At 34.8% G+C, this 14,894-nt stretch overlaps 1 protein-coding gene across 3 annotated transcripts in view; it reads left to right on the forward strand.

Moving 5' to 3' along the window:
* The window catches only part of LOC146537992 (uncharacterized), a 223,461-nt gene that overhangs the window by 185,084 nt on the left and 23,483 nt on the right, over positions 1-14,894 (forward strand). For 2 of the 3 annotated variants that reach the window (XM_085186915.1, XM_085186914.1), the window contains exons 4-5: positions 40-114; positions 892-1,038. In XM_085186915.1, coding sequence (XP_085043041.1) covers positions 40-114; positions 892-1,038 — 222 coding nt within the window. Of the gene's footprint in view, positions 1-36; positions 115-891; positions 1,039-14,894 lie in introns of all 3 variants that reach the window. The other variant, XM_085186916.1, reaches the window with a different exon arrangement.

Below are 14,894 nucleotides of genomic sequence, written 5' to 3' on the forward strand. Positions count from 1 at the left end.
ATAGTTACTTATTTAGAATGTACTTGTGTATGTCAGCAGGAGAGCGGGCACGCGGTGCCGGTCCTCGTGGTGATCGCGCTCTCGGGCGTCAAAATATGCGACCCCGACGACCAGGTGAGAAACAAATATTTAGATTAAAAATATACAAAATATAATTATATATATACAGTATATATTATGAAGTTATTTAATATATTTTGTTTGCAGATATATCATATTATTATATCTGTTTCTGTGTAAAACTTTATTGATATTATTTTCGGTATTTTAAAGCATCTACTAAGCTTTGTGGAGTACAAATATTAATTAGCTAACTTTACACTTTATTGAATTTTTAATTAGTGCTCTTCTACACTCACTAATTTATCCAACAAGCCAAATTTCAATTATTATCATAGTCCAGCAGTTTCGTCTGGCATTGTCTGTCAGGGACTCTGTAACGAAGGAGTTTTTATATATATATATTCATATTGAGTTCTTGGTGTCTTAAAGTAAGTACGCTGTGTTTTTCATAACTAAACGAGGAAACGTTTGACAACAAGTCGGGATTGAACCTACGACCATTGCTATCGTAAACTACGGTATAAATTCATTCATTTTATATTTGGATATTAATTCGAGAGCGTCAGAAGTATTTGCGTATCCAATTATCTTGCTTACATTTAACAATCGAGTCGAGCATTCTGTTTATTTTGCACTTAAAGAGAGTGTTTTAAGCTTCAATGTACATAACGTAGCACTTCAAATGAAACTGATCTAACATGTATTTGTTATATTTTTTTTGCTAAGACAATTGGTGGCTGTTCTGTAGTATACTGTCATCTTGGTATTGAGATGTGTGCCATACTATATGTGTAATTACCTACTCCTCATACGGTCCTCAATGGGCAGAGTGTGCGCATGTCCCACGCGCTGCGCCGCATCTCGTACGCGACGTGTGAGGCGTCGCGGGCGCTGTTCGCGTTCGTGGCGCGCGAGCCGCGCTCGGAGCCCGCGCTGCAGTACTGCCACGCCTTCGAGACCGACACGCCCGACCAGGTAGTGTATGAGCTTTAACTTTTTACATGAAATTACTCATCGCTGATAACGTGTCTAATACCTAAATATTAAATCGGTTTTTTCCCGTTTCCATACGAATTTCATGACATCCTCTTTTTAATGCTTGTTCTTTACTCTCTTTAACTTACTAAAATAATTTAGGGAGTGGGAAATGCTAAGAGAGTATAAAGCGAAATCCTGTAAGAAAGGACAAAATTATAATTGTGTTGACACAAAAAAAATAGTCGAGTGAAATTGGAACCCATTACCAATTCGTTTAGTCAGGTATATCACAACTGTGCCACGGCGGTGTTAAAATTAATATTTTAATTAATATGAAAGTGAGCAAAGCAGCAATATATTCGATGGCGTCGTTTATTAAAACAGTACATGCTCTACTTTAGGCCCTATCGTGTACTAATATTTGTAGCTATTTTAATTAGCTTTTGTGCTTAACATTTTATATAAAATGCATATATTATATGCAATGAAGTTAAAATCTAAAGGACTCTCCGCATCTACATGGAAAAGCTGCACTGGCTTCTAACGAATTCTTTTATATTTAATAAACGATTGTATTGCTAATTATCTGTAAAAGACCACTATTTTTTTGTCTCTAACTAGGCTATGTAATGAGTTTATTTTTATATTTTTCTTTCAGAATTTATGGAATATTATAAATTAAAACTTTAGTTTTTGAGGCCGCTTATATAACCTTGTCAGAAATTGACACCTACCAAAATTATATACGAGTATATTATATAGTTAAGGAAATGTTACCACTTGATTCACGAGTATATTTAGGATTATATTTTGTTATTAACTATAACCTGACGTTTGTTATACACTTGTAAACTAATATTATACAGGTGACCAGTGTGTTTGGTTGACTACTTGCTCTAACGGAATATAAGCAATAATTGTGTTGCATAGTCCATTTATAGAGGAAGGCTTTAAAGCGACGTCGCGAGTAAATATATATATATATATACCGACATATATAAACGTAAGCTAAAGAATGAAAGTGGATATCTATGTTATCGCCGGGCTGATTTACTCGACCGGTGCTAAAAGCGCGACCGACCGTGACTGCATAGTCGATCTGTTTCCTGTCAGTCGGTTAAATCTTTTGCACCTCACTAAAATTTTGCTTACTATAAGTTTTGTTTATTAGTCTTTGGTAAGCAATGAGAATATAGTGTCGAGGATCTCCATTATCTGCTTTCTGTCCAAATTTAAGACACTGTATGTTGTAAAAGTACAGAAGGTACTTAAAGGGAGACTAGGAACAAAATCTGAAATACCCAAAGAAATCAACTAATAAAAACATTGCAATCTATTTACGTGATTTCTCTTTACTTACCGTACGTGGTCGTTTAAAAGCAATATTAATCAAGTCGATGCAAACGTTTGATAGAATGCATTTAGAGGGAGTTACCCAGTAACGGCGTGCTCGTGACTGTCGACTGATTTAGCAGGGACTTCTGTGCGGCGTACCGACGAGTAGATGTTCGAGACATTATACTGGTACATTGAGTGATGCGGTTACCGCCGCGCTTTGTCTTTTTCCAAGCGGAAATCGAAGTGAATCTCCGCGTTTACAGTGAGACGCATGTGCCCCTCACATAGATACATATGGAATATGTGTATGTATTAAAACATTCAGACCTTAATAAATTTTAATAACTTAAAGTATCCTTCCTTTCTAAAATTTCTTTACTTTATTTCTTTTGATTTCCGGAACCCAAACTATAAAGATGGTATATTTCTCCAAGTAAAAAATAAAACGCATACCCTAAAACTCCACATTGGCACAGTAATTTACAATTACCCAAAAACTAAGAAAACCCAATGAATTTCTTCCCAAAGTAAAATACAAGTGCCAAGTGCCTCTAAGCGTCAGTAAACACACAGTTCCCTCGCCTCGACTCTTGCAACCCCCTACCCTCTGTGCTGCTATACTGCTATACTACTGCGCTATACTACACTGTCGCACTTACAAACTTCTACGTGACTGTTTGAGACCCGTGCTCGGGTCTAAGGCAGTCTTCAACTGGGAGAACATTTTATTTTTTCACATATGTACATATACATGTGTCTTTGTTTTTTTTCTAAGATGACGATTTTTTCTGTATAGAGGATTCAGTAGTAGTATTGAAACATTGCGTGTAACAGCGGCGAAAGTTTGTTTCGAAATATGTAAATTGGGATTCGTACTATCAATTATTTTTTCGCTTTGGTATGAATGTAAAGCGCGGTTTTGAGTTCCGCCACTCAATAGGCAGTGCCTCCAGAATTTGGTGAAGATGTGAGCGGAGTGTCTTAACACTACGCTCCCTCTGCTGACTTTGCTTCATCCGTGATACAACGTGAAGTCATAAAACGGAGCATCGACTAGCACAAGAGGCGCCCACAGTCAGAAGTCGACCTAAGCCACACTGAGGCGGCACTTGAAGCACGATTGCAAACAGCCCGAAACTGACTTGTGCAATATTCCTGAAGCGCTTAACTTTACCGACCCATTTCATTTGTACGCACTGTGCACGTTTATCGGTATTGGTGTTGTGGGCGACTGGCTTTCGTAAAAGTGGGGAACATTTGGATTTTACTTTGATATGTACTCAAATGTCGAAACATGTATAGTACAAACATTATGAAATTTGTAAATAAATTAGAACTTATTTAACAACGAAAATATGCGAAAAAATTAAGATATATTACAGGAAACATTACAAAGTTATATTTGTCTTCACTTTATATCATAATAGTTAATACGTCCGTAAACTGAAGCTTGTCGATTTTTATAGTTTGACTTTACTTGACTTTACTTATTGACTAACCAGATTTATAATTACCTCCAATCATAAATCTGGTAAGGAATCTTCGGTGGGAGATTCCGAATTGCACTTGAGAGATATTATGATTTTTTAATTCTGCCACTCAATACGCTCTTATGTTTCCTAAAAAAGTACCTGCTACAGGGTGAGCAGAGGAAGCCTAGTGATAAGACAGTCCGCTTCCAACTTTCCGTCGAATTCTAGAGTAAATACTTCACTCTCAGCCTAATTTAAGATTAATTACATTCTCATCTACGCTCTATGACGTGTATTGTATATAAATAAACAAACATTAATGGGGTCAGTGTCTGTCGTTTCCTCAACCTGCTTCATTTAAAGCCGGAACCCAATCATTACGGGTGCGCGTCCAAAAGACCGACCGGGAGTCGGAATTGAAATTAAATTTTATTCTCGGTATTTTATTATTTGAGTGTCACGGTGCACCGATTCTATGTCCACTCGCGGAAGTAATATTTTCATTTCCTCGCTATGATGACAAGGCGGCGCCGTTGAGTTCCGCAACTCAGCATGCAATGCCTCTCGAATTCAGCGGAAAGTGGGAAACAGAATTGTCTTAACACTGGGTTCCCAGGTTCCCTCTGCCTACCCTGCTATATGTAGGATACGGCGTGAAGTTAATAAAAATGCTGCAAGAGTTACGAAAGTTAAACTCGAATTTAAAACAACGAGATTGGTTTACAAATTACACTTGTAGGTGCTTGTACTGAAGAGCTGCTGCTGCTGGGCTTATAATCTTGTGTAGTCCTCAGATGTGACAGATTTCAAAGAAAAAATCATAGATTAATTTCTTTGTAGATTTCAATTACTAAAACGAATATTTTTGTGTTTATTATAAGATATTTTCATATTTAAAATATAATAACTAATTCTGAATAGTGGACTGTGAATGCCTTACATTTTTCTAATTAAAAACAAACAATGTGTAAAGAACACGAATGTTTGTCATTTTCTTTATAACATATTTTTTGTACATACAATACTCATATAAGGCATGTCCACATAACAAGCTATACAATCTTTTGGTAAATCATTTTTAATTTTTCCTAGAAATGAAAAAATATTATTAAAAGTAATGAAGTATGTGAATTACTTAAATTATAAAGTAATTTACAATTCGTTCTTTGTACAGTAAAAAGAAAATAAAAATTTCGTACTTGTTAATTAAATATAATCAAAAGTCCGGAGTAATTGAGATAGGATGCTGTAATCCACTCAGTGTCGACGTCGGAGAGCTACAATTACCTTTAATTATATAACTTCATTTTAACTCATGTAAACAATAATGTGCTTTTACATCTTCATATGTCATCATTAAAAATATTCCGGATTGAATGAACAGTTTCACAGTCGTCGTTCAGTCTTTTTTTTTTAATTAAACGTGTTTTAAATAAATATACAGTTTTATACTTTATTTTAAATTATTTTCTCACGCTTAAATAAATTGTCTAATTTTTTTTCATGTAAAATTTTGTAAATAGATAAAACTAGCGGCCCGCTCGCGGTTTCACCCGCGTGAACTATGTTATTATTAATTTCTGTCTCCATGACTACGTCCTAGTGACGTCTATGCAAAATTTGAGACTCCTAGCATTTAAAGTAACGAAGTTTCATACAAATTTTCGACCCCAAAAACAACCCCTTGGAAGTCGAATATTGCAAATTCCCGTCTTAGCGAGCACCTACGTCCTATAAATAACTCCTATGCAAAATTTGAGATTCCTAGCACTTGTAGTTTCTGAGATTTGGTGATGAGTGAGTGACCTTTCGATTTTATATACAGATTTTGTATATAGATTAAGCCACTACAAGGATTAATGTATGAAAAAAATACATTTCTATAATGAAAGCTGTTTAATGTTCTATTAAAAAATTTTCAAAGTTTATACAACAGGAGTAGAAAGCTTCTAACTAAAAGTAATTTTATTTTATTATCTCATTTAGTTTACTTAGCTTTTCTGGATCTAGTCTTGACTATGAAACCTAATTACACAATTTACTTTATCTTTCTAGAATATTTTTAAGTATATGTAAGCCTGTGTATGAGTCTCTTGTAGGTTCTTGAGGGATTACCAACTGATTTCAATGTCAATTTCAAACGATAATCGGATCTAAGAGCCTTTCGTAGCTTTAGTTTCGTTGCGACACATAATAATTGCTTAGGCTTAGCGTCACACGTGTCATTTAATGTATTTTAAACATTCGTCGCTAAACCCAGTCAAGTGGGAGTTAGACTCGTCTACTGAGAGGTTCCTTTTCTCTTATCATGACTCTAGGTCAACGGGGCGGGGAGTACCTTTATAAAAGTTGATAAATTTAAGTGCGCGCTTGTACTCTTTTTGTCTGAAATTAATTACAAATATAAGTATTTGAATATTATAAGTTCTCTTCTCTCTTTTTACCAAATTTCATAATAGTAGATCCGTGAAAAGTACCTACACTTCATGAGTATTGATTACCCAGCGAACTTTCGTCTTTGGATTGCGTAGTACAAGCTTCATTTTTCTACGCTTTAGGAAACGGTAGACCTGGATACTTGATATTTATTTTAGCTTAATATTTCCACATAATGTAGAGATAAACTGCCTTAACAGACGGAAAACATAGTGATCCTATAAGGGTCTAGTTTCTTCTTGTGAGGTACGGGTTTAATGATTTCAATGCAGTTTTCACTATTAGTTATAAACATATAGATATTATATGTACAATAAGTCGTATGATCATTAATTATAAAAATACAATCAAAAAGATTTAAAAATAAAAGAAATGAGAAAAGCACGGGTTTTTCTTAGCAATCTTCAAATGTATGATGGCTGGGTAATGGTGCGGGACTGTCCCACGCAGTACAAGGTGCATACTATTTTTAGAGTTTTGAGAGAATTTATGTTTGCTTATTTTTCTATTTTAATCAGATTTTATTTTTTTAAAAAAAGTAAAGCAAAAAAAGGGTTTTATCTAAAAATAAAAGCAAAATAAGTATTTTCGTTATTTACTTTCTACCTGGCTGAAAGTGAAACAATAAGAAGTTGGGAACAATAACAGTTGAGCTTTCATTGTTGGTACGAGTGCGTAACTTATGGCTGTGATACACGTGCTTTCTGCTTACATAAGAATTATATAGCAAATATAGATAGGACATTTTGAAAAAAATAGAGAGAGTAAGAAAGGATTTTTACACTTACAATTATTTTAATTATTTGGTCAATAGAATATTTGATATCAATGAGATTGATTCTTTTATTTAAGGCAGAAGGAACCTAGCCCTAATACAGTGCGTTCCCCAGTTTTTGGCAAATTTTTCGAGACATTAGGTATGGAGTGGCGAAACTCAACTTATTAAAATCACAACAATATTAAAATCTAGTACGACAACTAGAATATGGTGTATCAATATGTAATTATACACTCAATAAAATATCTAAAAAAAAAAATACTTCATACTTTTCCCGTATAACAGGTTAGGCAGAAAGAACCTGGCTTTAAATACTTTGTTCCCTAATTTCTGCCGAATTTTTGAGACTGCGTGTTGAGTGGCGGAACTCAACGCCACGTTTCATCTACCACAGTCTCAGATAATGCGGACCCACAACCGTCGCGTTAACAGTTAGTATATCTAAAAGTATTTTTTAACATTTTTGTACTTGCTACTACAATTTGTATAAGTTTTAACTTACAAAAGCTCTACAAGTCGAGTTGCAACCACACACAAACAGTATTGAATGTAAATTAAAGGATATATTTTGAACGGGTCATCAAACTCGCAGAACGTCGTCGCTCGCCGGCAAAAATAAAAAAAGCTGCGTTCACAGTCACAGGTGCTCGCGTCGCGGGGCACTGTGGCCGCACCTCGCAGGCTTTACGAATGCGAGCCAAACTGGTTGGGCGAGGTAGTTTACTTCAGTAGACGCGAAGCTCCCGAGCGTTGCGGACGTGCCAGTGACTAGTGAGTGTTGTGAAAGTGGAGTGACTTTGACTTGACTTGGTATGCTATACACGTTGGCAATTTGATAATTGTAAGTTATTTTTTTTTGTTTTATTAATAGTTCTACTTTTTTTATATGTTGTTATGATGGAAAAAGTAGAATAGGTCTGGTTGTGGCTGCAATAGTTGTGAGTTCGAATAATAGATGTTGCATTTATATTAAACTTAAAATTATTTACTTATCCTCTTCATAGGGTATGTCTTTGTAAAGGTGTAAGGTATATTTAAAAAATGCATGTATAAATATTAATGTATGTTTGGTTTCATTCAATCATTATAAGTACTTATAATTGAATATTAGAAAAAAAGTTTAATTTTTAACATGTTTAGTCATAAGATAGTCATATTTCTTTAAGTACTTTAATGTATTATTTGAATTATTTATAGGTGACATTTAGCCATAAAACAAGTAATGACCGGCGCACGAGTAACAGAGTACTAGTATAGAGTTACACGAGCTTTCACGTATTTGAAGAACATAAAAAACTTCATTGATATTATAAAAGTCAGTCAAATTTGAACTGTATATACTATAACAGTCATTAATTAATCCTTTTTTAATGTTCTTAGAAAAAAGAAACTTTTTTATTTAAAATATTATTTTTTTTTGGAAATTTTACTATCAAGATAAACGCGGAGTTCAGTTCTGCTACTCGAAACGCAATATTTCGAACATGGGCCGGTGCATAGGAATGGAACCTTCTAACACTAGGATCCATTTATCTAACTACTATAAGTTGGATACAGCGTGAACTTATTTTATTATTTTTATTATATACCTACCAATATGCAATATCTCTAAATAAAAATTGACGAAAAGTGTTCAAATCAGTAACTTACTTTCAAATTTTCTTGTACTACATTCATTAGAAAAAAAAAACTTGTATAAACAATAAGCTCGGCATTAACTATCTCATTCTAAAAGCGTTCTTTTAAATGTCTCACAGAAGCACCGGACACCGGGCACCGGGTGGTCGCCAAATACCTCACTACTATTAATTGTTATATCTTTTTGTACTTTCTTCACCATGTCCCGGCGCGAGCTGCATTGTTTCCACTTTTTGTTTTTGTATTGTGTTTGAAAAAACATGTGCTTAGGATTATGTTTTTAGAAATATTTAGTAAGTTATGGAACGTTGTTAAGATTTTACTATCTTGAATATTTCGTGCATGTATTTTCGAATGTTTTGGATGTTTTTATTAGTCTATTGAAAAAAACTTGGTTTTTTGTTGGTTGGGCTGTAAACGCGACGGTTGTGGGCTCAATTCCCACTCAGAGATTTGAATTGTTTTCAAATCTTTGTTTTCTGGTAATAAACGAAAATGCAGCGTTGACTTCCACCAATCAACACACAAAACTTCAAAAATTGGACAGTTAGTGGGGAACGGAGTGTTTAACACTAGTTTCTTTCGCCTACCCTACTAAATGCGGGATGAAGTTTAAAAATGTACCTATGTCGTGTAATTTTAATTAACACACTTACCTGCGGACATGTCTCAAGACATAAAGAAACAATAATTATGTGTTCTAAGATTTTAACTACGAAATGCTTAGACACCAGCTTAATAAGTTATGAATCATAAATAATGTATTTTAATGATTGTTGTCAGTGAACTTGACTCGACTTGGCTGATGTTTATGATGGGAAAATTCCTATGCTGAGTATTGTGTTATAAACGCAAGAGAATTTTTTAAAAGATGGCGCCAAATATATAAAAAATACACAATTTATAGTATCTATCGACATTTCTACATATAGCTATACTAATATTATAAAGCCGAAAAATGTCTTTAATTGAACACACTAACCTCGACAAGAAATAGTTTGAGTTAAAAAAATATTTTCGTTTTGGTTACCGCAAACAAAATGTTTTGGTATATTCAAAATATTCGTAAATTAGAGATAACGAACTTCATCATAATACTAGAAATGATAAAGCTCAAGTTTCGCTTTAAAACAAAGCTTTACGCTAAAATATTCGAATGCCGGATTTAGTAACGTAGTCAACTTTTGTGGAAATAATAAAAAGGTTCTATAACTACGTTAAGTAGTTTTGTATGTACGAAATAAAATATGAATTATAGATTAGGGGATACAGCGTGACGCTAGTTAAAGCAAAGAGGAGAAAATAATACATTCCCCGTGACGAACGAACGCATAATCATCAAATTCACAGTCGCGTGCTGTTCTAAAATACTGCATAATATAAATGATTGACGCAAGTGTCGCTTATTTGAAAAGTGTCAGATTACAAGTTGCGTTAAACCATTGCATTGTTTTAAACCATTTTTCAAAACGCACTCTGCGTTCTGAAAAATGTTTATATTTCAATTATTTTTGTCTTCACCTAACAATCAATGTTTACAAATGGGCATAAAAGGCGAAAAAGAGTGTTCTATCACTTTTTTGCCCATTCCAAGAAATACAAAAATTAAAATTAAAAACGTGATTTTATAAAACAGAAATTAAACACAACCTTTTCAAACAAGTTTATATTACAATAATAAAAAGAAACAAAGATCTCATATAATATTAATCAGTATTCTTTAACAAAAATATCAGGCTGTGTATTTCTGACAAACCGCGCTTATTGTTCCAAGTTGAAAACAATGCCTGTGATTAGCCGCCGGGTGTTAGGGGGGGAGGTAGTGGGTTCAATACACGAACGCGCAAAGCGTACCGTACCTATGGGTAATACGTCAAGGGATACGAATTTTTGATCTAAGGACTGTGTATTATTATTGTTCGTATGTTTAAGTGTAGATCGCTCTTGTTAGTGTCACGCTGTATCCGGCCTTTAACAAGGTAGGTAGAGAGAATGTAGAGGTAAGACACTTCTCCGCTTTTCGCCCAATTTGCGAGACATTGCGAGCTGTGCGCCGAAACTCAACGCCGCGCTTTATCTAGGAAATAAAATAATTAAATAATATTCAATTCACGACAATCACAGGAAGGAATCTAACCCATAACCCACCCGTGTCGCTAACAGCTTAGATGTAACATCATTTATGTGTAATGCATCCCAAGTCCAGCTTTAACCGAACGTCATTCATAATGCCTGCCAGAGCCGAGATGCCACTCACTAGTGTTTGCTTATCCCCGGTCCGTAGGTAGTCTAGACGTACTATATTACAATTTTTCCATTTTGTCTCTGTTCCTTTAATACTCGATTAGTTCGAATAGTTTGATTTATGAGGGGACAGAGAGAATACTGTTGAGGCACTATGATTTTCTACATTTGTTAACAATTTTGTATATTTTATGTTTAATGTCACGTTGATACCATATACTGTCCAATTTTCAAGATTCGTGTTTTTCTAGCTGTCGTGGTGCAGTGGCAAAAACGTGCAACAGGAAGTATGTAGTGGGTTCTATTCATACTCAGGGAAATGAAATATTTTCAATATCCATTTCCTCGCTCTGGTAACGAAGCAAAGCGTGTCGTAGATTTTCACCACCAAACGTGCAACGTCATAAAAATTCAGCGGCAACTAGGGAACGAAAATGAGAATAGAGTGTTCCCGAATTCTCTCTGCTTGCTACACATAGCAAGCAGAGGGAATTTCGCACGAAAAAGCCTCACGCAGCATGTGTGCTGAGTGAGGCTTTCTTTCATTAAAAATAAAACTATCGCGTTTTTCTCCGCTTAGCTTGCAGGCAGAGAGAAATTTATAATAAAACACTCTGTTCTCTACTAGATTAGCATACAAGGTATAATATTAAGTAAATACATTGAATATATAAACTACCGAGCTAGCCTCCACGTTTAAGTGTAGGTATATGTCACGTCCATCTTATAGTTGGTCGTTCTTAATCCTTCAAAAGCCTAAGCTCGCTTTCAGTTGCTATTTGCTTATGTCAAAGCCAAAGCTAGAGCTAGAGGCACACATATAGTATGTCTGACACATCTTCTTTTATATTATACAACATTAGCCTGCGACTTCGTCCGCGTTGTCTAATGGAAATAACTATGTGATGTGTATGAAACATAATCTAGAATCTAGATGTTTGAGTTTGAGGTAACTAGAGGTAAAATGGCAACGGAATATTTTAAAGCTAAGTTCCCAGGTTCCGTATGCTTACCCTACTGTCTAGAGGAAGCTAAAAAAAGCTTTTCATTTACTGAGTGACAGACCGACAACGCACAGCATTACTACTACCTACTAAGCAGAACGCTGATAAAATTTGGCATGAAAGTAGCTTGCGAAGTGTAGGAAAAACTAAAAAAAATAACTAATATTCTTCTGAAAATGAGACATTGCAATACTATATATAAATATTATAAAGATAACATAAGTAATAGTTATTCATTTTGTATTCGTATTTGCCGGCGGGTGTCGTCCTCTGCGTCAGACCCTCCATGTTTTATTGTGTTTGTTTTTTCTCTTATTTCATTTTGAGGGCATCCATAAAATGAGTTTCGTCAAACTTATACATATAAGGCACGAATAGGCACTGATTTTCGTTGGCAAAAGATTGAAATTGAAATTTGTTAGCAATTTTTATGCCTTGTCTGTGCATACATGTTTCCTAGTTTCCCGCTCTATCCCGCATAAAGCAGGTATATATTATAGTACGTGGGGCACGAAGTGTCTTAACACTAGGTCTTGGTCTAGTGTCTTAACCCTCTGCCTTCTTCTTCTTCTATTCGTATATATTACTCAATGTATCTAAGATGGCCAGAGTATGCACAACAAATAATTAATATTTTCATTTCCTCGCTCTGGTAACGAGGCAAAGCGCGGCGTGGAGTTCCGCTAGACAATGCCACAAAATGCTGCTGGAGAAAGGCACTGTCTTCACACTAGGTTCACAAATTCCATCTGCCTATTCTACTATGTGCTTGTTCAATGATCCAAAATGCATTAAACAAGCTTTTAGTAACAACTGTATATTATCAAAAACATTTTTTTTTAATGCTCACTTACTGTAGATAAACGTCTATTAAAATATGTATGAAGCGTCGTAAATACTTTGGATAAGACAAACTGAGATAAAACTAAAATGTACATGATTTATTGATGAGCCTCCTTTTACTACTTTAGATTTGACTGGTCTTGGACTTATGTAATAAAGCTATATTATATAACATGCTGATTGATAGCAGATACTCGTATAGCCTTGAGACATTCGAGGCCAGGAGGAGGAGGTAAACGCGACGGATGTGAGTTCGATTCCCACTCTGGGGAATGAATCATTTTCATTGTCTCACTGTGGAAAAATACAAAGCGCCTCGTTGAATTTCACCTTCCAACACGCAATATTCAAATTAAATTGTTTTTAAAATGTTTTAGGAATATATTTAGAGACAAACAAGTATATGGCGATCGGTCCTTATTTTAACTCTGCATCTTATCTTCTGAAGTTAATAAATATAATTTTGATTTAAGCTATTAAATTAATTCTAAAGTTTGAACTTTAACTTATTAAATTAATAAAAAGAGTAAAATTATAAAAAAAACGCCAACTTTATAGATGGCCAGAAGAAAAAAAATAGAATATTAAAATCAACCCTTTCTTAGAAACAGCCGAAATATTTTTGGATCATTGAGCAACAATCGCGTGTCTACAAGATGTGGTTCCCAGAATATCTTGATTTAAAATATTCTTTTACTAGCGGACGCGCGCAGCTTCGCTTGCTTATTTAGGGGTGAATTCTAATAAACCGTGAAAAACGTGTTCAATGAAAAATTTTTAAGAGTAAATTTCAAATTTTATAAAAATCGGTGGCGATTTAAAAAAATCCATACAAACTTTAAACCCCTATTTCATCCTTATAGGGTTAAAATTTTTCAAAATCCCTTCTTAGTGGATGTCCAGATTACGAAAGTAAACTTTTGTCCAAATTTCACGTTTCTACCATCAGCCGTTACGGCTGTGCGTGCGTCTTACCTCAGTCAGTGAGGACAAGTCCTTTTTTATATATAGATTATTGTTTGTTTTATAGACAGTGATGGTCATGAATTCCATTTCCACAGCATTCACGTTATCATGTCTTCGAAGTCGTGGTGGTGCATTTTCCACTCGGATTTTTTGAAAATTCTGGTAAAGATAAAGCGCGGTGTTACTTTCCGCCACTCGATAATAAACGTCTCTAAAATTAAAAGATGCGTGAGGAATGAAGTGTTAACACTAAGTTCCCTCTGCCTACCCTTCTGTACGCGGATACCTGTGAGAAGCCATGTTTTTAATCTTCGATCTAGTTAAAAAAAGTTCAGCGTTGAGTACCCTGGAAGTTACCACTTTCCAACTTCACTACAAATGCCTATTTGAATTTAATATATTCTACTCAATAAAAAGTAATTGACAAGAGGCGTCGGTTCGATTTCCTTACATGACAATTTAATTATTGTAAAAAGTGCATGAACGCTCGCCGGTCTAACGTAATTGCTTAATCGTATCTCGGTCTCTAATTGCTCAGCACCGGCACCAGCACCTACATGTGGGTGATTTGAATTATTCGAATTTATTTAAAATTGTTACTCGAGACACTTTAATTAGTAGCACTGCAAATTTATCAAAGTAGAAGTATAAGTTAGTTAAAGATTTTTTTTTATATTATGTTGAAATCTTAAGCATAATAAAGATAATCACAGGCACACATTTTTGGGGTTTTTTTTACTGTTATATAATGTAAAAGATTTCTAAATCAGGAGTTCTCGAAATTTCTATGGGAACCTAATAGAACATGCCAGTCTTGGCGCAGGGGCACACAAATATAAAATAAAAAAACATCCCGAGGTTTTGATTTATATATTAATATCAACGTGAATAAAGTAACGTTTGACAGCTACAGAGTAGATATAAACTAGTCGCTTCAAAAAGGAAACACCTAATTTGTTCACAACATCGAGTATCCGTCATTGTACTAGTCAGTGTCTCGATGTCCGACGAATGTGAGCTGGTGACGCCCACTCCGACTCCCTTTACTTGTTTGTTGTGAAACCGTTTGATAGTTTATTTTGACACCACTCAAATACCAATCGAGGCGTTGTCCGGTTAAACACGAGATATTGA

The sequence above is a fragment of the Heliconius melpomene genome, chromosome 6 (genome assembly GCF_056956725.1).
Source record: "Heliconius melpomene rosina isolate 202511_hmr_F chromosome 6, ASM5695672v1, whole genome shotgun sequence".
Classification (NCBI taxonomy): Eukaryota; Metazoa; Arthropoda; class Insecta; order Lepidoptera; family Nymphalidae; genus Heliconius; species Heliconius melpomene.